Source organism: Amblyomma mixtum, chromosome 1 (assembly GCF_055824585.1).
Source record: "Amblyomma mixtum isolate Tamu chromosome 1, ASM5582458v1, whole genome shotgun sequence".
In the NCBI taxonomy this organism is placed as follows: domain Eukaryota; kingdom Metazoa; phylum Arthropoda; class Arachnida; order Ixodida; family Ixodidae; genus Amblyomma; species Amblyomma mixtum.
In genome coordinates, this window is record NC_143012.1 from 245,416,277 (window position 1) to 245,442,454 (window position 26,178).

At 45.4% G+C, this 26,178-nt stretch overlaps 3 protein-coding genes across 5 annotated transcripts in view; 1 reads left to right on the plus strand and 2 right to left on the minus strand.

Annotated features, from left to right (window-relative positions):
- Orp8 (Oxysterol-binding protein-related protein 8) overlaps positions 1–6,022 on the minus strand; it is a 111,036-nt gene extending 105,014 nt beyond the window's left edge. The window contains exons 1-2 of one of the 3 annotated variants that reach the window (XM_089565628.1): positions 5,816–6,022; positions 5,247–5,286 (exon numbers count right to left, since the gene is read on the minus strand). In XM_089565628.1, coding sequence (XP_089421754.1) covers positions 5,247–5,286; positions 5,816–5,830 — 55 coding nt within the window. In that variant the 5' untranslated portion in view covers positions 5,831–6,022. Of the gene's footprint in view, positions 1–5,246; positions 5,287–5,658; positions 5,775–5,815 lie in introns of those variants that run through there. The other 2 variants (XM_089565629.1, XM_089565632.1) reach the window with 2 other exon arrangements.
- Positions 6,023–6,222: 200 nt separating this feature from the next.
- Vps25 (vacuolar protein sorting 25) lies at positions 6,223–6,961 on the plus strand. Its single transcript, XM_089565640.1, has one exon. It carries the CDS (start codon positions 6,373–6,375, stop codon positions 6,898–6,900), a length of 528 nt encoding a protein of 175 aa, XP_089421766.1. The 5' UTR covers positions 6,223–6,372; the 3' UTR covers positions 6,901–6,961.
- Positions 6,962–7,355: 394 nt separating this feature from the next.
- LOC149371389 (protein saal1) lies at positions 7,356–26,158 on the minus strand. The gene is made up of 11 exons (XM_089565638.1): positions 25,979–26,158; positions 25,779–25,900; positions 25,461–25,583; positions 24,249–24,332; positions 23,666–23,745; positions 23,533–23,592; positions 18,779–18,894; positions 11,773–11,896; positions 11,541–11,626; positions 9,895–10,047; positions 7,356–7,561 (listed from the first exon to the last, which is right to left on the minus strand). The coding sequence occupies exons 1-11, from the start codon at positions 25,989–25,991 to the stop codon at positions 7,380–7,382; spliced, it is 1,143 nt and encodes a 380-aa protein (XP_089421764.1). The 5' UTR covers positions 25,992–26,158; the 3' UTR covers positions 7,356–7,379.
- Positions 26,159–26,178: the final 20 nt, after the last annotated feature.

The following is a 26,178-nucleotide window of genomic DNA, read 5'->3' on the forward strand; positions in this document are numbered from 1 at the left end:
CAAGAAACAATCATAATGGCATGTGCGAATATACCCCCGCAGGTTGTGAAACGAGTGCTGCAGTCCATGAAGGAGAGATTCATGGCATGCGTGGCGGTTGAAGGCAAGCGCTTTGAGCATTACTGATGCATAAAACCTAGCCACCGATAAACGACGGGGCAACAGACATCAGTTCTCGTCTTTTGAAATTACTTTGGATGAAAAATAATAGAGCACAAGCAAACAACTTGCACACTGTTCCTTTATTGGTCGAGCCAGAGCGGAAAGGGCTGCTTTTTCGAAGTCACTAACGCAGGAAACGTGCCTCCTAGTTCGATGCCAATGACAAAAAAAAAAAAAGCGCGTGCTGCTCGTCGTCATCATTTCGTGAATCTCTTACGTAGTATCATGGGCGGGATTTCCGGCGCACACTGAGCGTTCAGTTCGCGAATCAGATCCGAAAAGGCTGAAAATTCAATCGCGAATATCTCAATATCTGTTGCACTTAGGGGCATGCTGCAAATTGCATTAGCTTTGAATCTTTAGTCTTCAGTATTGCTATTGCAATATAGCCGCCGCGGTGGCTCAGTGGTTATGGTGCTCGGCTACTGACCCAAAAGACGCGGGTTCGATCCCGGCCGCGGCGGTCGAATTTCGATGGAGGCGAAATTCTAGAGGCCCGTGTACTGTGCGATGCCAGTGCACGTTAAAGAACCCCAGGTGGTCGAAATTTCCGGAGCCCTTCACTACGACGTCCCTCAAAGCTTGAGTCGCTTTGGGACGCTACACCCCCATAAAACTAAAACTAAGCTATTGCAATATGCAGCGTAAAGTGAAAAGTTAAAAAAATAATTAAAGAAATTTGGCTAATTAATTAACTTTTACCGCTACTTCCTTATCTTGTGTCCGCCGAGCCGAATATACATTCCGTGAAGGCGGCATTCACTATACTATCAGCGCCTTCTTTTTCAAAAATCTAAACGGTTAAAAAAATAGCGGCCGCCATCTTTGGGACCAGAAAGAGCAGCGAAAACCTGAAGTGTGTTGCTAACCCGCTTATTGCGAACCGGTTCCCGCGTACACTGTGGAAGCAAGCCTCTATACCCAAACATGTCGGCCGTAACTTTAAGTGAAGACTTAATATGAAAACTCATATGCAGTCAGTCTAGATATACTACCTTTCGAGGATACCAAATCCGCAGATTCCGTCAGAAACAGGTTTGCAAAGGTATATAACGGCGCAAAAGCCAACCAAAACCGGTGACTCACCATTCTCTCTCCTGCAAGAGTCACGACGATTTTGCGGCAAAGCAAGCCAGTTGCTTGAGCAGCGCAAATAGTTCAACAAGCACACAGAAGATTATAAAACAAGATACTTTTTGGTCCTCAGGCGGTTTCTCCAGCGTGACGAGTGGATATTAGAATGCAACGCACGAAAAATCTTGAAAATGATAAACGGACGCCACCCCTGCCCCTTTTAACGGCACCGCAACAGGCAGCTAACCCAATCATGGAGCATGTCCATATAAGCCATCACGCTTAGTAGGCCATGAGGTCACTAAACTTCATTGTAGCGTCACGAAGGCAAACATCGTGGCAGGGAAGGCACTTTTGCTCGTTCAAATTTAAAGGAATTAACGGCTTTTTGCGCCCAACGAGCAGGGAACAAGACAACTGCGAAGGGCCTAGTGATTCGAATGCACCAAAAATGAAACGCTCCTGGCTTAAATGCACGTTTTGTGTTCGCTTTCTTTTTATTATTATATCTTTTTTTCCTTGTACCAAGGCTACATCTGACTCATCAGGTACTCTGTTATGGGAGGCTTGGGATTACTCGGCGCACATCGATACGCAGGCGCCGCGGCCGGAAATCGGACCCGCAAACTCGGATCTTTTCCTTCCTTTCTTCTTTCACTCCTTGCTTTATCCCTTTTCCTTACGGCGCGGTTCGGGTGTCCACCGAGATATGTGAGACAGTTACTGCGTCATTTCCTTTCTTCAAAACCGATTTTTTCCCGCAAACTCGAGCTCCGAAGCAAGACGCTATAGTGGCTGAGACAGTAATGGGTGAGAAAGGCATTTCTCTTTTTGCTTTTATTGCTTAGTCCATTCATCACGTTGAGGCTAAATAGACAAACAATACAAAAGGCAAAGTAGGGATTCGAGTCCTTCCACACACCACAGCTGATAACATGCACCACAAGCATGCAGTTGATAGGACACTCGCTCGAACCACGAGAAAGGTGAACGTATATGCAGCAGCACTGCTACACTTGTCACTGCACTTTCCACCACTGAGGCAAGAGAATCTATAAACTGCTTTAGTCTAAGACAAACAGCAGAACATATCATCCACCATGACAAAGGAGAACCAAGACTGTAGCTTTAGAGTCAATAATTACCTCAGAATCACACAAGGTGCATTAAAACGATGTGTGAGCTTTCTCCTAACAGGCACACTTCATTTTCATTCACAGCACAGTACAAATGGCTGAAAAGTACAGAAAAAAGATGCCTTCAAAAAAAGTCCTTAAAAATAATGACTTTTAAACAGCTGCCTATTTACACAAAACAACTCTGGAATATTGATTCAGGGAAACTTGGGACCATTGAGAAAACAAGAACTGAAGTTCATCAGGCCAGCATACTGACCCTGATGCAACATAAAACCCGTTCTGAAGGGGGCTCTAAAAAAGTTGCGGTATGCCTGGGATGTTAAAGCACGCCGCTTAACGAATATTGTCCAGCAAGAATTTTTTTTAATGCGCTTTGTAGAAGCTGAGTTAGCTGTAGTCAGATTTTGAATTTAAGCGTCTTCGCGCGTTTCCCTTTCCTCCACGCTGGAAGGTCGGCGCTCCTCCGTCGGCCACACCCCCGGGGGCGGAGCTTCCTGGCCCGCCGGAGCTACGCACGCGGCTCCTTGACCGCGGCCACGGTAGCTGCCTGACTTCTGAAACAATCTAACCAATAGCCACCTATCAACTTAAAAGTCGCCGGGAAGGGCTAGCCGACTTTCGCACGTTAATGTGGGTCCTCTGCTGCGTGCAGAAGTGTATACATAGGTTGCACGTGTCGTCACTTCCGCCCCCATCAAGCGCTTGCGGCCATGCTGCCGAACCATTCGGCCGTCCCCGCCCGTCCGCCCTGCGATGCCGGACCACTCCTCGGACGCTTTGGATTATTGTCTTACCTTTCGAATGCGATGCCTACTCCACAGAGGAATGAACCATTCAGTGAAGGCTACTGGTCTGAATTTATTCGATCGGCGCGTGTAGCTACGCAGACGAAGTGAAAATTATTGACGATACAGATCCGTACACGCTGCGACCGGGAGTCGACGCGACGATGGGCGTTGATGTGTTCCTCGAAGTGGCCCACGGGGGATATCGTGTACTCCTTCCAGCTTTGTGAAGTTGGAAAAAATGAAAGCCTTCGAATCAATGGGACCACACAATGATTTCTACAGCAGGTGGGTCTGTCTGCGATGCGCAAGCAACGAGACGAAAAGCTCGGCCTCGGCACGCCGCTTTCTCTGCCGTCATTGCTCGCTGCGGTCGCAGCGATCCGAAAAGGATTGCCTATTCCTGTAGCTAGGATGCAGCGACACGGGACCCAGTCTGGGTTTGTGTTTTCAGACAAATTAGATGGCGTCAATCAAAACAGCAACATTCAAGAGTGTAGCCACTGCTTCCCACGTTTTCGTTGAAAGGGGGTTTCTGCAGAAATGGTGCAAGGCGTGGTGTTCACAGCGGGCGACACAAAACGGCGAGCAGCGCAGAAGACGGCCAGTCCAACCCAAGCGATCTCGTGCAGAGCGGCGGCACTTCGTCTTTCAGCGACGCTTCGTCGTCGTTGGCGCTACGGCAGCGATCGGCCTAGGCGGTATCAGGCGCGCCCGTCGTGGTTCGCTACATCGTAAACATTAAGTTGACGACACAAGCCTCTTACCTGTCACAAAGTGCACTCCGAACACAATTAAATTTGGGTTGTCGGGGTCCAAATCATCGCGCTTAATGCGAGCCAGCCACAGCTCGCGCAGATTCCTACTGTGTCATGGAGCGCTCGCACTTGCATGCCTGCGATTATCTTGCGAATGCAGATGAAGTTCGTGTTAATCGGCTTCTTGTTTCGCCTGGAGCTGCCGCTACAGTCATAGCAGCCAAGGGTGGCGCACAAAACCATACCGAATCTACGGATGGACGAGAACCGACACGTTGCGAGCTAACACAGGCAGCGGAAAGCTAGAGGCGGCCTGACAGTGGTTCGGCAGCATGGCCGACTCGCAACCGACTGCCACCGGATGTGACGTCGGTGCAAGCTATGTATTATTTGGCTCAGGTTTTCATGACAACGCAATGTAGCGATTGAGCGAGATGACGTGCTCTCCTGGGAAAGTGTTTCAGAGCCCCTTTAAAGGAAAACTGAAGTATACTTATCACACAACGCAAGTTCTAACAACTTCAGTGTGAAATTTAGAGTGACTGCTAGAGGCCCACGTTCTGTGCGATGTCAGTGCAAGTTAAAGAACCTGAGGTGGTCGAAATTATGCGGAGCCCTCCACTACGGCGCCTCTCATTGCCTGAGTCGCTTTGGGACGCTAAACCCTATAAACGAAACCAAACCTAATGTCACCACATCCGTTTGGACAAGTTCAGGTGTCAAAGTGAAAACCGGTAGATGGGCAGATTCACCTGGCCGATTTATTTTGTAAATCACGATGCTGATGTGGCTCCTGCGAATAAGTAGCTACCTGCATCAAGCACGTTAAACCATGGCCGCAGTCATCACATTAGGTTTGAATCGTTAGCGAGTTGATGTACTGTTCTGTGCACTACTGCACTATACTACATTGTTCCGTTGAGGCCAGCTACTACCGTAATGACGGTTAACAGGAACACGGAAACGCCTGAACTCCAGCACTGTCAGTACTTTCTAACGGAGCCGCGAGGAACCAGTGTAAACAGAGACCGTGCACTATTTTGCCAGATAATGACTGCGGAACTAAATTAGGCTGCAATTGACGCAGCCAGGAGCGCAATGCGCTAATATGGCACGAACTTTATGCAGCAGTGTTTCGTAAAAGCAATCAGAAGCATCGCAGCGCCCAGTTTCAACAAATGAAGAAGGAAAACGCTCAACGGGGCGCGAAAAGCCGAAACTGAGAAGTGGAGCCACGCGCACCGCCGAGCTCTGCAGGCGAGCGCTCGTTCGAACCTGTCGCTTCACATGGCGCGAATCCATCATAAGATTACAAAGACGTCCCTTACCTCCGGACGAGCTGACAGGGCGGCTTTCTTTAAAGTGGTTCTGCAAAAAAGAAAGACGGGGGAAAAGAGAATGAGAAGCAATAAACAAAACGCAGCGGTCGACACAGCTGGCTGCTCAGGCGGCTCCTCGGTCCCGAGACCGCCTTACCCATGATGTACTACAGAAAAGTTGCACGTATGCAAAGCCGTTTGGGCCGCAACCGCACAGCGAGCGGGACGTGACGATACGAAGGTGCGGGGATATTAAAGAGCCAATCAATCAAAACGACCAAAGCGGGGAAACGGTCGGCTCTAGAGAGAACCGAGACACCAGAAATGCTCGACACAGCTGATCGATACTGACAAGGTGAAGAGGCGCCTACTCGGCGTTATACTACTAACACGGGTCGCAGCCAAACGGCCACTCTCCTACCGTTCAGGACGCGCCAGCTCCGAGCACGAAATACAGCACCGGTCAAGGCTCCTTCACGAACGCTAATTCTCGCGGCAGCGCTCATACGGCTCCTAGCACATGAGTTGCGGACGGCGACGGTGTCGCAGCCAATCGATGCGGCGGCCCGATATCTCACCGTTGAATCCATCATGCTTTTGTCATCGTCGCTGCGGCACAGACGTGAGTTTTTATCGACGACAACCAAACTCCGCTCCGTCGCGCACAGGCCAAAACCACTGAAACCACGCCACTCCTCTTGATTTCCTTCTTCAGCGACACCTGTTTTTCAGCATGCTCCGCTCCGCCAGCTCCGCTCTGGCCGCGGCAAACCGAACGGCTACAACATAGGCAGTGAAATATACCGGTAACATGGTAACATCATTTACACAATATCACAAAACAAAAATTGCTAGCATACAAACGCAGTACTTAAAATCCTGCCTTTGTACTGTGAAGGTATTTTATATTGCAGACTAAATAAAATGTTTACTTGTAACAACGTTAGCAGTTAATGATTAAAGCCATACAGTAGCATTTCAGCAATCAGAAGCCCATCCAGGCCAATCCACGAGCGCATCCCCGCCCCGCTATCCCCGCTGACAGTGGAGTGATTGCCCTGTGCCTGTGTCGGTGTGGTAGCGTTGTTTGTCTTTTATGCCGTTAAGTTTAGCTTGAAACTTACAAGAAACCATAATGACTGACTTCGAGTGGCCGTGGCAGTACAACTTTCCGCCGTTCTTCACACTCCAGCCGACGCTGGCGACAAGAGAGAAACAGCTAGAGGCTTGGAGCAACCTCATATTGAATTACTACCGGGCACACAAAGGATATGTGCTAGACGTCGCCGAAGCCCTGGCTTCGCCGCTTTTCCACAACAAGGACATATCTCGAAAGCTTTCGGCGGACGCTCTTCGGGAGATTCTGAAGTCGATGTCATCGCAAGGCCAGGTAGCCTGGACGGATAAGCAACAGACGCGTTGCTACGTTTTCTGGCGATCTCCCGAGGAGTGGGGAAAGCTGATCTACGACTGGGCCGACGCCACAGGACACCTCAACTCCGTGTGCACTTTCTACGAGCTCGTACAGGGCGACGATACAGCCGACACCGAGTTCGCTGGTCTCGATGTGGATTTGTTGCGACTATCCTTGCAAGCACTCGAGAAGCAAGGAAAGGCTGAGCTGATGACTTTCGATGGTAGTGAAGGTGTCAAGTTCTTTTAACTGCACTGGTTTTTCTTTCGTCATGTATAAAGTATGAGTGTGTATAGCTCTTGAAGCTCAATGTCATGCGTGTATGCTTCTGCCTGTGCGTCTACGCCCGCTTCGTTAATTTTAAGAGAAAAAAAAAAAACGCGTTTTCGTGCTGCAAACTCAGAGCACGAGATTGTCTGAATTGCGTAAAAAAGAAAATGGTAGTGAAGCTCAAGATCGTGTCTTTATTAACCAATAATTATAAATATACTAAGCTTCTGATGAAATTCTCGATTGAATGGACTGTAAAAACAGGTGCATAGTTTCGCTTTCTTGAATCTGTGATGCCTGTAATACTGTATCTCGCTTTCCATCCAGAGAAGGTGCAGTGTAGTGTGCCTTGCAGTCTTAAAGTGCTTTTCAAGTAAGTAACGAATCCCATTGTGCTGAACTAAAAATTAACTGTAGTCACACTCAAGCCAAGCTTTGCACATCAAAACAATTTATTTTCATCCTGTACACTGTTTTTCACTTAAACTCAATGCTTGTTCAAGAGCACTGTGCAGCAAGTGGAATGTCTCATCAATGCTTTCAGGCCGTTCCAACTTGGAGTGACCAGATGACTGTGTCTCTTCCAGCCATTCTTGGAGTGCAGAGAACGTTTCCTTCAGCATTCCATAAAGGCCATCATCTACAATGAAATTTTTTGCACATATGTTAAGCTACAATCGCAGAAGAGCCACTGTGAACATTAAACTTTTTGGTCACCTAATGCTTAACAGCATCCATTAGGCAATATTTTTGGTTAATCAACACACCTGAAAAAAATCACAAATTCAGTTGAAAGGTGGATTCTTCTCACCAGCTATACGACTGAATAGATCCACGAAAAGAAAGGCACAGTTTTAAAAGGGCTTGCTGTTGTGCTGCAATTACTTTCTACAAACTTTCACACAGTACCCAAGTCATAGTGTCGTGTTCCTAGCAATTTTGTTCTGTATCTCAATTACTAGCCCAAAAATCCGTGCACTAAGTTAGTACACAATACTGCCTTTGATATATTAAGCTTAAACAGTGCTTGCAGCTTCTGTACAGTCATTAAGAAGCTGTCCTCTTCACATGCCAACGTAAAAGTATGCACCAGAAAAATCTTCACATCGAGGACAAACGCAAAATGGCCCATGCTACAGCGGCATTTATACCTGCTCCATGGTCACGCAGTACATAATGGGCGAGCAGTTCAGTGCACTTTGCTGAGTGGTATCGAGTTAGACCTTTCCTAAATTAGCCTCCATGAAAGTTTTGGTTTTGTTTATTGGGGTTTAACGTCCCAAAGCAACTCGGGCTATGAGGGACGCCATAGTGAAGGGCTCCGGAAATTTCGACCACCTGGGGTTCTTTAACATGCAACGACATCGCACAGTACACGGGCCTCTAGAATTTTGCCTTCTTCGAAATGCAACCGCCATGGCCGGGACCGAACCCACGTCTTTCGGGCCAGCAGCCGAGCGCCATAACCACTGAGCCACCGCGGCGGCTCCATGGAAGTTTTAGTCTTCAGCAGTCCAAGCAGCCAGCAAGCATATAGTAAAAAAGAACATGCACGTGCTTTTTACATGTAACTTGCACAGGTTGTATTTCAATGAGTGGAGAATGCGAGACCAATGAGTGCAAACTGCATATGGTGAACTGCTAATTTGACTCTGTTTAAATGTTTTGACAGGTGCCAGTGCTTTTCAAAGATTGCCTGCACCTGACGTCACAGATGCCTTGATGGTGAACCAAGCGTAGCTTTGGCAGTGCGAGCCAGAACAGGTTTCTATAAGCAGATAATAGAAACATACACCTCGCAGTGCTCATGGTTTGCCAGATCCTGGTTTACAAGCTATGTATAGAGGTCAGAAAAGTAATTATAATTCAAGCTTAAAATGCCATTTATTCTAAAGTCTGAATGAGAACAAACCGCTAATAGGCAGATATCACAGTCTCCACTGGTTTTGGTGATAAATATGGACAAAATTTAAAGTTGTGAGGCCTGTAACGTTAGAACCCCACTGGGCACGTTCCAAAGCATACCACTTCATGTACACATAACTACTAAGGAAAAGCAACACCAGACAAGTGCAAAGGATGACTAAAGTAGAGTGAACCCTCTACATAATTACAACCATCCAATGTTACAGAAAAGTCGCACCATACCTTGTAACGGCTAATTGAAGGACACATTCGCGAAGCATGCAAAGATAGCTTGCGACTAGCCAGCACTTTCTCTGTCGCATCGCTCGCTACCGTGATTGGTCCCAACACGCAGGCTGGCCAGTCTGGCAACATTCTCGGGTGCAAAAAGTTTTGTTAGCACGCTTCTGATTAAGTGATGAAAGCTTTAATGGCCGCAATATTGCACAGTTGTAGTGGGATAGCAGCGGTGACAACAACAAGCAAAATCCAGAACTGCAAGTAAGCCTGCACTCAGATTCACACAAGAGTTCTTAGTGCACAGTCAATGCTAGCCCAGCCTCACAGTGCACATCAACAATCCAAGGTTGTTAATGTGGCACCGGCTTCCGAGTGCAAGTAAAGACCACCATCACGAACTGTTTAAAGCAAACAAATATTTAATATGCCTCTTTGACAAGATGTGGTGCCTTCTTAGCGGCGCGTAATACAGAAAAGTGGTTGAATGCAAGTGGGCATCGCTGTGCCTGTTGCAGGCATGATCCACTTCAGTGAGGCATCAACTGCACATGCGGAGTGTCAGGTGTGCACTTGCAGCTGCCACATCCAGCCATTGCCATTACGAACTGCGCATACGCACCACAAGCTGGCAGTTTTAAACCAGTGAAGCACAGAAGAGGGAAAAGAAGAAAAGGCGCACATGTGTAGTGCAGCCATGTGAAAACCTGGATTTGCTGCCAACTTTAAATGCATCCTTTAGTTCGGACTCTGGACACCTAACTTTTTCTTGTCCCCTCAAGGTCTGGTTGAAGTCGGCCAGTACCTGAAAGTAAGAAGCCATTTCCTTACCTTCAATCTGGCTGCCAGTGGCATGCCGAACACTGCTGACAAGCGTCACTGCCGAACCTAGGGTTCGCCAGTGGTCCCTCGCTGGCAGTGGCGATCCCTCTTGTCCCTGCAGCCAGTCCACCAACAGGGACTCCAGCTTCTCATTACGTGGCACTAAGGAAACGACGGCACACGTCAGCACAACAAAAACTTCTCATCAGACTTCACTGCCAGCATTCAAGGCATAACTAGTATCAGTCCTCACTTGCAGAAAAACTTTGCAATTCCTTAGTCTCTGCAAGCAAATTAAATGCAGGACCAGGTTATACATCAATGGTGGTGGTGGTGATCTCTTTTATTACTCCCAAAAACAGGGGACCAGTCCAAGGACCGGTTGCGCGGTTATACATCAATGGCCTACTGCTTCGTAATGAAAGGATGACAAAAAAACTCATGAGATAAATGTTCATTAAAACAGCCCATGAATCAGAAAGTAAGCAAAAAGCTCATAACGTATGAACATATCAATTTCAATGTGTATGGTTTACTATAAAATTCACTTTTTGCTAACAAACAGAACACACTTGCATGACATGCGCATGTAGTTATAAAAGACCACTGCACTTGAAATAGGTAGAAATAAAGCTGAAAATCTGTCTAGCCGGTAGGTCCTCATTATTGCCAATGCAGGGAACAAAGAAACACACAAGGCATGCATTGTACTGTGTGTCCTATGTGCAGTGCATGTGCTCTGTGCTGCTTCTATCTGTTAGTGGTCCCTGCACTGGCAAACAGTGAGTATTTACCAATTTGATCAGCTTCCAGTTTTATTGATTTATTTGATTATTTAAGTTTACGCACAGCATTCCGATGTCTGAGCAGCCTGAGCTTAGTAAAAGCTTGCTGTCATCAGAATCAAAAACCAAGGACCACTCTCACGTCCGTAACCAAAGCACAAGCTCAATCATACACCAATTTCCAGGTTCTGGTTTGTAGTTAATGGCAAGAATTATGATCTTTAGTGCTGTCAAATGATGGCAAGCATGTGCGGAGAAATTTCGACAGCTTTAATAGCTTCCCTGTAATAAGGTCCCCACTGGTGAATACGGTCGCATGCTTCTCTTGACAGGTAAGGCAACAGTTACGCCTTTTATTTATGTACCTCGTGGGCAGCTTGCAGAAAGAGACACACAACTGTACATGCCAAATGGGCAGACAAAGTCTGCAAATAGATCACCTGCACTGCGGTTGACGAGGTGTCAGCCTGCGCTATGGTGACGGGCATTTAATTTGTTTTTGCTTTTTCTGTGGGGCAGGTCACCTCTCTTAGCTATGGTGGCTTTGTAGTTGTGCATCAACGAAAATTCCCAAGTCTTGTGAGGTTTCTTGTGATGAATGACAACGCATGTATGTGCTAATGCCAGCTCTCTCCTGCTGATGCAACGCTTTCTGTGCAAGGACCTCGGTACGTTCACTTTAATTCGTTGGCTCCCTGGAATATTCATGACACTATATTTCATCCAGGTGACTATTACCTGCTAATTATGCTGCACTTACTTTCTCAACATGTCAAAGCCTATACCAAACAGATCAAAAATCAAAAGAAATAACAGTAAACAGAAAACAATTGTCCACAAACAAAAAGCAACGTTCTGAGCGGCACTTACAGATAAATTTTTTGGCATCCGTTTCAAAGTCCATCACATGCAGCAGGTGCCAGAACGCATCCAGAGAATCGTACTTTCCTCGTGAGCTGCAACCGCAAGAAATACAAGTCTGCACACAGCTCAAACCCGATGAACAAGTCGGTGGGCCTCCTAAAAGCCCAGACTGACACGTTCACTGAGCAGCGGACAGAATGTTTTGCCCAATCCTGATCACAATAAGTGGTACACCCACCTTAGGTAGCTGGCAGCAGTGAACAGAGCATCAATGAAGTTTTCATTCACACACAATGCACACAGCTCGGTATCCTCATCCAAGACACAGTCCAGGACTTGCAGTGTGACCTTGAGCAATTCCTCTGGGGACAGCAGCAGAGGTAACAACATGGTAAACAACATGGCACTGGTAGCAGTGCACTGAAAGTTTTCTCTATGTACAAAACACAGACACGGCAGCAAAGATACATTTGTACTGTTGATGTTGCCTTGTTTCACCCTAGTGCATAAGAGAGATGGGGGGGTTCCATCTGTGCACTGATTGCTCCGCAAGAGAATTCACTGCGATTATCCTGAATGCTGAAAGTGTCACTTCCTGCTGCAGTGAACTCTGTAGCAAAATTAATCAGATTTCTTTTCGAAATCCTGTCACACGGGTAATTCAAATGCTCGCGAACCCCACATGACAATCAAACTCAATGGGGATCAGTTGCTGCCAGACAGTTATTTTCAGTGACCACTGAATTTAGTGGCTATTAATTAAAAGGCGTGCAACAACCATCGAAATTCCAGGGGCCACCAAGAGCAGCATCACATTCACTATAAGTTGAGATGCAGACAATAAAAAAAAAATTGCTTTGTTATTAATTGCAGCGTATGTTCTCATACTCAGAACTCAATTTTTATCACCTAATCAAAATAACAGCCTAGCAGATGGTCAGATGTAAACAAACCTTTGGCATTTCTGCTGTGCACCCCACCAGTGTATTTATGCTATTCGTGTTTTTGCCTCTCTAGATGCTGGTGCAGGAACCCTGGTGTTTGGCCATCGCCAAACACCAGGGTTCCTGCACCAACACTCAAACAGTACGGGATGTGGACATGAGTGCTCATTTGCAGCTTCGCTGACAAGAAACAAATGCTTTTGATATGAGATGTTCAGTTCTGTCCAAAGTGTGCATACATCCATAATCAGTAAACCAGTTGCCCTATCCACATTCTTTCCCACTAAAAACAGTACTCAGAATCGTGCCGTTAGATTGGATCTTTGACCTTGCCCAATGACCAAAAGCGTTCATCCATCTTATTATGGAACCGTGCTTAGTTTTCTTTTGAATGAATTCAGTTTATTTAACAGCAAATTAAGAAGGTTGATGATGCACAAAACATTCTCCGATTACTTGTACACATGGATGTCGGGAGGTCCAGAATTTTATTACTACACAAATAATATGCACTCAGATTAGATTTTTTTTTCATCTCAAAACAATTTTTCCTGCCAATGACCAAAAGCGTTCATCCATCTTATTATGGAACCGTGCTCAGTTTTCTTTTGACACAAATAGTACATCACTGCAAAATGATAGCACTGCCTTCTTTCAGATGCCAGGGTCTGTTTGCACAAATGTTTTACTCACAGATTAAATTCAGTTTACAAGTAAAATGAGGACAAAGTTCGAGATCTTTCACAGCTGTCCTCCAGGCTGTCCTTTACGAAGTGGGGAACATGGTACCACTCATTTGAGTGAGAGCTGCTTAAAAATTCACCTCATTCACAAATTCGCCTTCATCACAAATTCACAAATCACATCACAAATTCATCACATCACAAATTCGCCTTCATTCACTCAATGCGCACTGTGCTAACAAAAATGAATGGTGCATCAGGCTTTCACTGCATCTCACTTCATCTGCACCGTGCGGCTGTGGAATGGTTTTCCTTGAAAAACTGGATCCCAATTTGCTCTTAAAATGAAGTTTAAAAGGTGCAGTTACCAAAAAAGTAACATCAGAAGCAGCAGGTCCTTCAAAAGAGAAAATTCAAGACGGCTGCATCAATCTTTATTACCGATAAAAGTCCTAGTTGCAGAAAATTTAACAAGATCCCTACAAGGAAAGTTTTACAGCTTTATTAGGTACAAGCTTTAGTCCTCTGGACACAATGCACAATTATTATTATTGCACAATGCTTTATTATTTGCTTTTTTCGTTTAGTTAAAACATGCTTCCATGAATGATTTTTTTTTCTCTAGAAACTGCACCAAGGTTTCCACAAAATGGCATGTCAGTTGTTAGAAGGTATTACTCATTCATTCGTTTAGTTGAGTTGTATAATTAGAGCCAGGGGGCATCTTCTTTTCTTTGCTATTACAATAAGTTTTACAGACCATTCTTGGAAGACGAGATATCTTCAAAGAGGCTCTGCAGTTTTTGTGGCGTGCACACATTAACGCGGTTGCATTTCACACAGCACCAAACATCAAAGAATGTTTACAATGCTGCCATCTAGTAGATGCAAGTATTGCCAATTTAAAGAATAAAACTTTGGCTCAATGCAAATCATTAATTTCTAGCCAGTTTGCAGACACTGCTTCTGATATTTCATCAGGTACACAAAAATCAAATGGGATGCCGCAGTGGCCCAGTGGCTATGGCGCTTGGCTGCTGAGCCAGAAGACGTGGGTTCAATCCCGGTCGAGGGTGGTCAATGCTAGAGGCCTATATACTGCGCAATGTCAGTGCATGTTAAGAACCCCAAGTGGTTGAAATTATCTGGAGCCCTCCACTCAGGCGTCCCTCAAAGCCAAAGTCGCTTTGAGATTATAGGGGACCGCAGCTTCGCAGGGGAGCGCTGCGGACGCCAGTGAAAAGCGCCCTCTCCGACCGACTCCGTATTTTTGTCCGGGCAAACCGGTCACCCCTCCCATTGAGTAGCTGCGCGAGCAGCGCGCTTTCCCCTGAAAAAAAGCCAGTTCTGCACGTACTTTGCACGTGTTGGCCAGCGTGCAAATCTCTTTGTGCAGTCCCGAGCTTTTTCCCTCGTGCTTGAACGCTGGCGAGCTTCAGAGGATTAGCAAAATGTACAGGGGCGCTAGAAAAAAATGCGAACAGCACGGCGCCCACGCGCTGCGCAGTCGGAATTTATCTTCAATGCGTTTTTATCTAGGTAGTAACAAAAAGACGCTAGAGTGGTACATTATTGTATCACGGATGTCTCTAGCGTATTTGTGTTGCGAGCCAAGTATAAGCGTGACGAAAATAAATTCCAACAGCGGAGAGCCTAGGCACTCCGCTGTTCGCACTTCTTTCGGTCGCGGCAGTACGCTCTGAGATGTAGGTTAAAAGAAATAGTGGACAGTGAATTTTTTTTTTCGCTGCGAACTTGAAAAAAGAACTGCTAGTGGATCAGGCCCACTACGTGAAGCAGATTGTTGACGAAAAAGCCGGCACCGTAACGGCGAAATGTGTATCGCAAGTAAATGACGAGATCATTTAAGACGTGGAATTCGAGGTAAATACCATTTTTTTTTTTTGGCACGGCCATCTTCGCAAGATGCTTAATTTCGTTGGGTGACTGAGCACTTCGGTGCATGCAGGTTTGTTGGCCAAATAATAATGATTTTGTTACGTGTTTCGATGAATAATGATGGAAATAATTTTTATTTTAACTTAAAATAAAGTGGCCTTAAGGCGACACGCGAGGCTGAGGAGAAAAACGAAAACACGCACGAAATGCGCCTACCAGCTGCTTGCTATATACGGCTAAAAGAAAAAAATGCTCTAGTTTGTCAATCGCTACAACGGAGATAAGCGGTTCGTATATTTATTTTAATTCCGATTACAGCGCACGCGCATTCCCAAAACAATTATTTGCAGAGCCATCGCTCATATGCAAACGCTCATTCATGTGCAAGCAAACATTTTGATTATTTTTATTTTTTGAAATTTTTTACATGTAAAGCAACTTCGAAAATTGAGCCCGGCGTCACAAGTCGGAACATTCAGGCGATCACTGACCTTGCCTCACACGCGTCTGCATAATGCCGCTAGCTGCAGTCAGTCTCCAAAATAAAAAACGGTAAAAAAAAATGAGTTTCGTTAGCGCGAGCTTTACTAAACACTGCATGCTTAGTGAATTACAGCAAAAACTGCGCAGAAATAATATTACGCGTGCGACATACCAAACGTGTTTAGTAACAGGAAAAAGCTTACTTCACCCTGCCCATAGCAGTTATCGAGGCCTGCCGTTTCTCGTTCTGATCCATTTCATACGCAACAATTCCGGACAAAAACATTTTTGAATAGTAAAAAATTTATGACCGCATTTTTTTTTCATATACTGGAAGATTTGACTATAGCAATCTCCCATCGATAGGCTTGCATTTTTTTTTTCGTATTAACGTTTTTCCTATCGTCAACTGCTCGATACGAGCGATGAAAAATATTTAAGATTTTGCTGCATATAGAAAGGGTGGACCATTACCTTCAATATTTCCGTTACTGTACGTTACAATTTTCCAATATTAAATTTTTTTTCCTAAGAATGTAGGACATCACCAGGAAATCTGTAGATTTACATGGGCATTCCTTGGCCGTTGATGTTCAGAGAACTATTGTGACAGCCGCACACACAACCAGTTTCTCCACTCTTAGAACGTCGCGGAATTCACAGCGAGCGGCAACACCACTTTTGTGCGCCCGCGAGCAGGACGGCACGTGCTCACAATGAAAGAGAGAGTGCCAGCTGCGCGAGCAGCACGCGCGTACCAGCCGACAGGCTGCTGGCTCAATGCGCTCCGCCGGCGACGTGCCCGGACAGCAACGCCAAAATGACCGGCAGGGGAGAAGTGGCGCTGGTGCAGTGGAAGCAAACTTCAGGTGCGCTTCCCTATAAGTCTAAAGAACCAAATCAAACGCATACATTTTTTCAATCGAGGTATTTTCACAGTACAAGACCTTAATGCACGAACACACAAAATCGACACATGAAAAAATGCAACGCATTTTCTAGAAGCCAGCTACTTTAACAACGAGCAATACCCAGTCACCCATTTTTTTAAGGATATTTTTACTTATTATAGCCTTTTAATGGCAGTATGTCCTTTAGAGATGTTCGCACCTCCATAACCTTAGAGGTGACATTACCATGCAGCGGCAAGGTGACATCTACGCATCCAATATGTCAATAAAAATGAAATGGGGCATTCACAAGTTTGAAGCTGTAAGCTTTGGTTATACGATCATCATAATCAATCTTGAAATTATGACAAGCACTATGAAAATATGAAGCCCACTATGAAGCCCACTCGAAGATAGTTAAGAGAGCCATAGTTAGCTCGTGCCTGGAATCTTCTCTGACGAAGTCATGCCCGCATGCAATGCACACCAGCTTTCATAATCAGATAAACAGGCTGCTTTCAGCCGGCTTCCCCTGCGAGGTCATCTCAGCTGTGGCCGAGAACCTTCTTCGGAAGGTAAAAAAAGGAAACTGCGCCAACAACGAGGAGCGATTGCCGCGAAGACAGACTACGGTCATCCCGTATATGCACAAGGTGGCCCACAACATAAAAAAAGTGGCAAATAGGCATGGCGTCCTTCTAGTGTTTTCGGCGCCACGCAACCTCGCCGGGTTGTGCCCAAGGATCAGCGCGGAAGGCGCTCGACGAAGAGCATGCATGATAAAGCATGCGGCACAATTCGTAAAATGCGCCACGGGCGTTGTGTATGTGGGCCAGACAGGACGCTGCGTGAATGAACGCGCAGGGGAGCATCAGCGTCCAATTAGGAATAGAGAAGGAGCAAGTTTGCCTGCTCATTGCATTGCATGCACCGGTTGTGAGCCACTGCTAAATAATATCAGAATTCTGGGCAAGAGTAATGACAAAGTTTCCCGTGAACTTCTAGAGGCATACCACATCAAGGCAAGAGGTGATAAATGTATGAGTGACACCTCCGTTTCATTGTACAACGCGGAAAATAATTTTTTGGAGCGTTTTTGATAGATTGTCGCGCAGGGTTGATTTGCCTCCTTATCCTCTCCTTCCCCTCTTTGTAGGCACGTGTGCACACTGCCTATAAAGCGGCACTGAATTGAATAAACACCAGTTGATAGTTTGCGCTCTTTCAGTCTCCCTCGTGTTTTTCTTGTGTGTGTCTTTTGTGCGCAATTCGTACCTACAACACTATGAAAATGAGAGAGAAAAAGCAAATACTGACATTGTGGCACTTCTTTCTGCTAAATGCAAGCTCATAAAACTTGCAATGAACACTTCGAAGAGAGAAGCATGCTCAACCTCTCCACTCATACAGTATACTGCATGAAACATCTCCCAACAGCAAAGCACAAGATCTCTTCAAGAACAGTGACCATATTTCTCTTCACAAAAGGAAACTATGGCATGGCATGCCACTGCTACCACTGCCAGGGGCCAGTTGTACGCGCCTGTCATCACTCGCGAGTATGCACATGGTGCCCAAGAACCACACTAGAGCAGTGACAACTTTTTTAGCAGTTCAAGTGGGAGATGCGGTGCGTCCAAAAATGCTATTTCTCACTCTCTCTTCGTCTTCGGGAACACTGCCTGTCTGCTGCTGTGGATTCAAAATTCTGTTGCTCGCAGTCGGTACAACATTTCTCACACTTTCATGTCCCTCCTCAACAGTGTTCACCATGGAATGGGGCATTGTGACAATCGTATGGACATCTCCTTGCAGGCTGCCCTCAAACAAACCGATGTAAGATCTCCCAAGCTGTGCACCCTTTTTTCCCCTTAAGGCTGGTGACGGCAACCTCCGCATAACAGAGGTTAGCTTGCTGTGTAGTGGCCCATCAAGAGTTTTTTCCCAATTTTTTAAGAAAGAGTTGTCTACCTGCTAAGCATATGCTTGGCAGATCACAACAACACCGCTCTTTGTACGAGCATGTTGCGACTATAACACTGATTTTGACATTTCCCTCGGAGAAAATCCACGAGACAGCTATTGCTGCAGAACATATAACAAATGGTATGGTATATGGGGTTTAACATCCCAAATCTGCATATGAGATACAGGAGATGCTAGAGTGGACGGCTCTGGAATAATTTTGACCACCTGGGGTTCTTTTCGCCTGAAATGCAGCCGCCATGCACAAGGCTCAATTCTGCGACCTTGCACTCTTTGCACCATGAAGAGGAGAATGATGATCAGTTGCTGTGCTAGGCAGAAAGAGAAAAACAACAAGGCATGACAACAGACGAACTTGCCATTGATGGAGTTTTCCAGGATGAATGTTATGCCTGAAAGGCAACTGTCAGAAGACTGAATGGCTCGAAGCCATAATGGCAACGACTCTTCATTTGACAGGCATGTGTGGCAAAGCCTGGAGGGAAAAAAAAAAGCGACGACCATGTGGAACTTTAATTCTTAGAGTAGCACGGTTATTTGAAACTGTCACAGCACTCCTAGGTACGTAACATGCACTTCTGGCAATGGTAAACTCTAGATGAGACTGTAATTATCCACGAAAATGTGCAGAACTGTTGTACAAAGTCCACTTGCAAAGAAGCAAAATGCCAGATCTAGCTACCCCACCACAATGGTACAGTAGCCACCTCAGGAAGTTCGACACCTTTGCCAGAACCCCCAAATTAGACTCCAGTGCCACGATAAACTTTGACAGGACACTGCGGTTCATGGTGCAGTTCCATCATGTAAGTAAAGAGGCAAATTACAGCAGCATTTTATTTATTTACAGGGCATGCAGGCGAGCGCCCACAAAGGAGTGCAGAACATAAAATATTTGAAAGTGCACATAAAAAATTTGAGGGAACACTTAAGCTCCGCCTTAAAGGGACACTGAGGAGAAATTGAAGCTGGCTTGTATCGACAGAATACCAGCTCCTGATTACAAAAACGCCACTCATACTGAAAACAAAGCTCTTGTAACGTAGAAAAGAGCAAGAACCAAAATACAGGTATCACCGCCACAGGCCAAACTCGCAAGCACAAGCGTCATGACGTCATAGGACAAAACAGTGTTGCTAGAACCAATGGTTCTAGGAACTCTAGGACCCGAGAAGCCACAAATCCCTGAGGCGCAGCCAATGCATGCGCAAATGTCCTTGACGTCGCCAGATGGCGCCACGTACCCGGCAGCTACGCGCGCTCCTGAAGCATCGGGACCAATCAGCGCCTGTTTTCCGGCTGTAGGCAGGCTCCCGGTATTCCGCTAGCGGTAACAAGGTACACGGTATGCTAAAGGTGTCTATTTGCGAGAACTTCGTTGACGTCTTCGAGAACGAGATCCATCGTAACGCTGGCGAAATGCCAGTGCAAACGTAATCGAAGCGACTATAGCGACGGCCGCAATAGCCGATAGATGCCTTCAACGTGCGGCTGGCGGTAGCTTTCTTTTCGGCTGCTGCTAGGCCGCACTGCTGGCCGCCAGAAATCACGGAGTCTGCGGTATGTCATGGGCACGTCATGTTTCACGTCACTTAGTCCTGTGTCGTCATAGGAGAATCCCAAGTTTGAATCAGAGCGGCGGGAAAAACTTTTTAAACTTCGAATCCAAATTTCTTAGAAATAAATGCATCTTTCGCTGCCGGCCAAGTGGCAACAAAGCCATGACATGCCGAACTATCGGATTTTACTATAAAAAAAATATGAATAGTGCTCTCCTCAGTGTCCCTTTAAGGGTATGATGCAATAGCGTAGTGTGTTAATGACCATATATGCAGAAGGTCGTTCTCTACTTTACATTCATAGATCCCTGGGAGTCCTCATACCGCTCGTGGCGCAGTGGTGAAGAGGTTAAGCGATGCACCACTGCCCTGCGATGGCAGGTGCTCCCAGCGATGGGCCTTGTGCGGCCCAGGTTGCCCTTCCCAAGTGACCGATCGTTAATTTAACTGCCAGCGGCCACAGTGGGCAGTTTGCTCACAATCCAGTGGCCAGGCTTTTACCTCAGGAAAAGCCAAGAATCAGGGCAAGAGAGACTTGTATCCACCAGAAAAACTGCCACACTTTCACTGGCACCCAAATTCACACCCAGTACCTACTATGCATGACATCGCCTACTAGAGCATCGTCTATGCGATAGGCGACAAGCTATCAATGCGACGTCACACGCACTTCGCAAGACACCACAGAAGCTACGGCTGTAACGAAGTAATCCCCGGGCCCTTCAACTTCATTATAACATGGTACAACTGTAATGCTACTTGAAAAAACTTTTCAACCACACACGCTTGACAAAATTACCCACCAAAATGCCACTGCATTCAATACTTAAGTCATATGCGCTTCAGCACGCTGCGATCTGCAGTTCAGCAAGCAGTTTGGAAAGCACTATGTGCAGGGGCAATCATTAACAGCGGGAACAGCTGAGTGCACAGTTCTGTGGCTTGTGCAGCACCCCCTGCGAGCTCACTGTCCCATTCCCTGGACCCTCGCACAGCATACGGTTGAATGGCCAAGCAAAGTGCCCACAGCTGGTGCTGCGCAGGTAGCAAAAACACGGAACCTCTCTCTCTTCCTCCTCTTTCCTTCTCACATGGAGCAGTTCAGGTGGCCACCGACACACAAGATAGTTGCTACGTCTTCCCTTCCTGATTTTTTTATTTTCATTTTTCAGGTCAGAATGCATCGTTTTAGCAGATATGCAGAAATTTCCATCTGCAAAGCTTTGGACACGACAGTTCCAAAACTTCGTAGCTTATGAACCTCTGCAGCACCATATTTTTGCTTGAAAAACTGGCGGGCACTATATCTGCTTTAGTTTGGCATGGCTATGCAGTTGACTCGTAGTCAAAGCATAGCTGTACGTATTAGAAGCACACTTGGCTGTGTCATAGGCATAGCCGCGACCAGATAGCAATTGCATCTCATGAGGCAGCATAATAGCATTTGTTTTTTTTGAGTAACAGAGTGTTTTATGCTTTGAGCAACATTAAATGCCAAAGCTCAGCAGAAAATTTATTTTATGCTAATTAAAAAGTACATAATACATGTCACGAGTTCTCACTATAATGAAATGCCTTCGGGAATCAATTGAACGCATGATATTTACTTGCAATCATAAAAAAAAAAGCTCCATGATCATTTCAATCCATCAAACTTTTACTTAAAGGTGCACTGAAGAGGATTCTGAACATGTCTTTTTGCCGCGGGAACTCGATCCACACGTTCCTAGCATTCTTAGAAACAGTGACTTATTGCCCTGTGTGGCCGATTTCCCCAATTAAAACGAATTAACGTCCGGCTCCCGCCTTTTTTTTTTAATTCTCCCTCGTACGGTGGGCGGAGTCGACCAACGCGTGGAGCGCCTTTCACTCAGTCCCGTGGAGGCTTTGCTTTCGCTTTATTTTGTTTTTTAGGTTTCCATGAATAAATAGTTTCATTCGCAGATAATATAGCCGCAAAATAAGCCCGAAGAAATAAAAATACGCGCGGACTATTTGCTACTACGGACTACTACGTATTACTCCGCCGATGGCAGAGCGGCAAGCCGCCACGGGACTGGGTGAAAGGCGCTCCACGCGTTGGTCGACTCCGCCCATCGTACAAGGCAGAATTAAAAAAGAAAGGCGGGAGCCGGACGTTAATTCGTTTTAATTGGGGAAATCGGCCACACAGGGCAATAAGTCACTGTTTCTAAGAATGCTAGGAACGTGTGGATCGAGTTCCCGCGGCAAAAAGACATGTTCAGAATCCTCTTCAGTGCACCTTTAAGAACATTTTCATGGAGGTCCCCTGAGGTTTCTTCAAGTGGCATTTACTTTATTCACAAGCCTATGTAGTCCATTCATTGCTGCAACACCGATCTGGTGTGAGTACAACCAGAATGCCTTTGAGATTAGCATCTACAACTGTGCTTCAAGCTCATATCTGGAGAATAGGTGTGAACCAAATGATGTGTTGCTAGTAATATCTAAACGGAGATACACAGTACAGCTATGTCAACAGTTTGGCCACATATAGCTTAATTAAAGAAGTCTTTTTCTTGTGTAAGCCAATGCACTTCCTTCACAGGAAAAGCTATCCATGTATTTTTATATACCAGGTGTCCCAGCTAAATGTAACCAAGCTTTTAAAAAACACAGGGTGTCCTAGCCGTCTGAAACCATATGAGGGTTGTTTAGAGTCGTGTGACCTAGTCTGCAGTATTTTTTTCGTTCTTCAAGGTGGACTAATTAGTTTAGCTTAATTAACTAACTTTTTAATTATTGACTTGAGGAACAAAGTGTCAATGAAAAAGTTGCAGATCGCTTTGAGAAACAGCTTACTGAGACATTTGCAGCAAAGTAATATTTACGTAAAGTAGTTTTTTTACCGGCCTTTAACCATAACCCGCACAATAAGAAAAAGCTTCCACATGACAACTGTGCCACTTCAACGCCCCAAGACGCGCCTTAAAGAATAAAATCCATTTTTTCTGAAGTCCTCTCCTCGATGAGACTTTGGGTGCACATTGGGGCAGAGAAGTGAGCGAGCAGCTGGTCACGTGACAACTTTCTTTTAAGGCCAATAAATGAAGCTACGTAAATCGTAACTTGACAGAAACAGCACTGCTAGCAGTTTTTCGAGGTGATCTAAAACTTTTGCATTGACACTTTCTTCCTGAAGTCAATAATTAAAAAGTGAGCTAATTAATCTTAACTAATTAATTAACTTTGAAGAGCAAAAAAAAATACTCAAGACTAGGCCACGTGACTATGAACAACCCTGAGTTGATTTCACTGGACTAGGACACTTCACCTTTTTTAAAAGTTTGGCTACATTTAGCTGGGACACCCGGTATAATATATACTTTGTGATGTAATATTTGTTACTGTGCACTGCCTGGTTTTAACTTATCTTGTAACTTTAGTTTCTACTCTCGTACTGCTGTGTAAAGCTAGTAAAGTCTGTTGTGCAGTTGCCCAGACTACTTTTTTCTTTAGAAACCCGAGTTTCTTTGCTTTTCTTTTCAGCAAGTCCAACTGAAATAAAATGGCGTTCTAAAATTGATTCTCACCTCAGCACTTGAAGCAGAGTTGGAGTGTCCGTCCCTCCCAGCAGCTGCATGGCCATCTGCCTGCAAAAAAACAGCACATCAGCAGGGAAGCTGAAGACATGCAGATAGTGTACAGCTCTTTGCTTTTCCTTACAGCAAGCTTTCCTCTTGAGAAAGAGCCAAACTCAGGTCAGGAAATACAGCCATGTTCCCTAAAATTCCAATCAGGATTTCCTGCAAGAGCAGAGATGAAATAAATATCCGACAAGCAATAAGAGCCATGGCTCATACCTACATTTTCAGCGGAAAAAGCTAGACAGAAATGGTTGCACATGCTGCAACAAGCAGAGGTTTTGTCGAAGGTTAGATCAATCATGAAAGGTTTATAGAAGGAGAGCAATCTGTAGAGGTAAAAAAGAAAGCCTGTGGTAAACAAGTTTGTCTGAGATTTTTTTCTCACTACGATGGCTTTACGACATAGCGAGTTGTTAACAATGCAGCTAAAGACGTAACACTGAGCTAACAAATGCTAATTCAGCTCTGGAAAACTGTTCAACACTTTAAAACTACCGCCATCCTGTAGCAACTTCCACCAAGAATGGGTGAGAGAAAAGAAAAAAAAAACTGAATTTCCACTGCAAAAACTGTCACCAAGAACAAAATTGCAAAATTTTAATATCATCAAATGAAAATTAAAAAAAAAAAGTCAGAATAGAAAGCAAGACATCAATGCTCACCACAAGCCGGGGTGATTTTGAAGTGGATATAATCTGCAGGAAAATCTCAAGGGCTTTGAACTCATGCAGGAAGTGCGCGACATCCTGCAAAAAAAAGAAGCAAAAAGCAGCTGATACCACGGCTATAACCCAATATGCAGCTACGCTTATTTTACCAGAATAATTATCACTCAGAAAGAAAATCTGACAGGCTTGGCATGAATAAAAATTAGCTGACAAGCTGGCTACTTTGACTATCCTAATGCCTCACACCAGGTAGTAACCAGATGGCATTTATGCTTGAGACAATATAAAGAGTAACAACCTTCTTCATTTCTTTTTTCCTAAAAAAAATTAACTTTCACAGCCAGCATTAGCAGAGTCATCACAAGTGACCGAAACTCAAAAATAAACACTCAACATTTCTAACTCAGCGGACTGCCTGCACATGTTTAAATATGCAAATTTTAACATACCCTCCTTGTTCAATACGCACACAACTCTAAAAGCAAGGCATTTTATTACTGACACTTGTGAGACATCACCCTTTGCTTTCAGGTAAAACCCAATTTTACGCAATTCTTGCACCTTGAGCCTTCATTTTCGGTTAAGACCCTATTTTACCTGATTCTAGCATTCCGTTGCCGTGACTGGAACTTGATCACATGTCCACGGGCTCAGCAGCCAAACATCAAAGCCGTTAAGCCATTGCAACTACTTGTACAATGCCAAGCGGGACACTACAAACGTCAGCTCTACAACTGCCAGACATCCCTCACTCATTTCACCAATCAGCAGCAGATAATAACCACAATGCTGCTGACATCATCTCAGCAATACTCAGCACTGTGCTTTGCACTGGCTTGTACCACCAGTTTCTCAGAGCAACATGGGAAGATCAATATCACCACTCAACCAGTTGAGCGCCAATATGAGAAACGGGACTCTACAGTTTGGCTTCTAGCTTAAAGCGATAACTTTCGTTTCTTCAAAGTAATTTGTTACGTTCGATTTGTTATGCTCATGAACAGATTGTTTTCGAGATGATAGGAGCAGCAGCTATGCTGCAATCTCGCACCTCAGCTTTGTTTACCCCATGTCATCCTGCGAAAATTTCGTCTGATGCTCAATAATGCCACTGAAGTGCGAAACGTGGAACTGTCAAAAGTGACAACAGGTTTTCTGTACGTAGTGAAATGCAGAGCATGCATGTATGTTGGCCTCAGTACTTACTGAGTTGGCTGCCATGTCCCAAAGTGTGCAGAGGTCTTCCTCAATCTCTCTATCCAACTCCACGACCTCTTCCTCCGAGGGCAGCTCTTCACCTTCGCGAGAGGCATTCTCATTTTCGGCCGCCTGAAGCACGAGACGAAACCAATGACATCACACACGACGGCACAGGGTGCAAACAAAAATACGTAACATACTGCGAGAGAAAATACAAAAATACGACAGCTCATTTCTGTCACCGAGTCACGTCGCCCTGACGGCTGCAATTAATCTGCACCGGAAGCAGAAAATACTGAGCACGAATGCAAGACATCGACTCACTTTAATGGCCTTGAGGAGACACTGAAATACCCAACGTTGGCTGAACACTGTATCACCAATTCTGACAGCTTCAAAGCTTTTCTCCGCTTCTACAAACTCTGGTGGGGGAGACGGGTTTCTTTCTGGAGGGAGAAACAGTCAGCGTGAAATATGTTCGTAGTTTTCAAGGAGATCGAAACTCAGCTGTAGAAGTAATTTACCTGGTTCGCACATAGTGACAACAGGCCCTTTCACGCCAAAGGCGCTAGCTGAACTATGGTAAACATCAAAAAAGACGTGGCAAGCTTCAGCTCCTCGACCACTCAACCACAACAAAACCGCAAGGATGGGCGGATGGGCGCTGCCATTTTAGACAAGCGCCGCGTATGATTGGACGATTGGACGCACCTCACCGCATCCG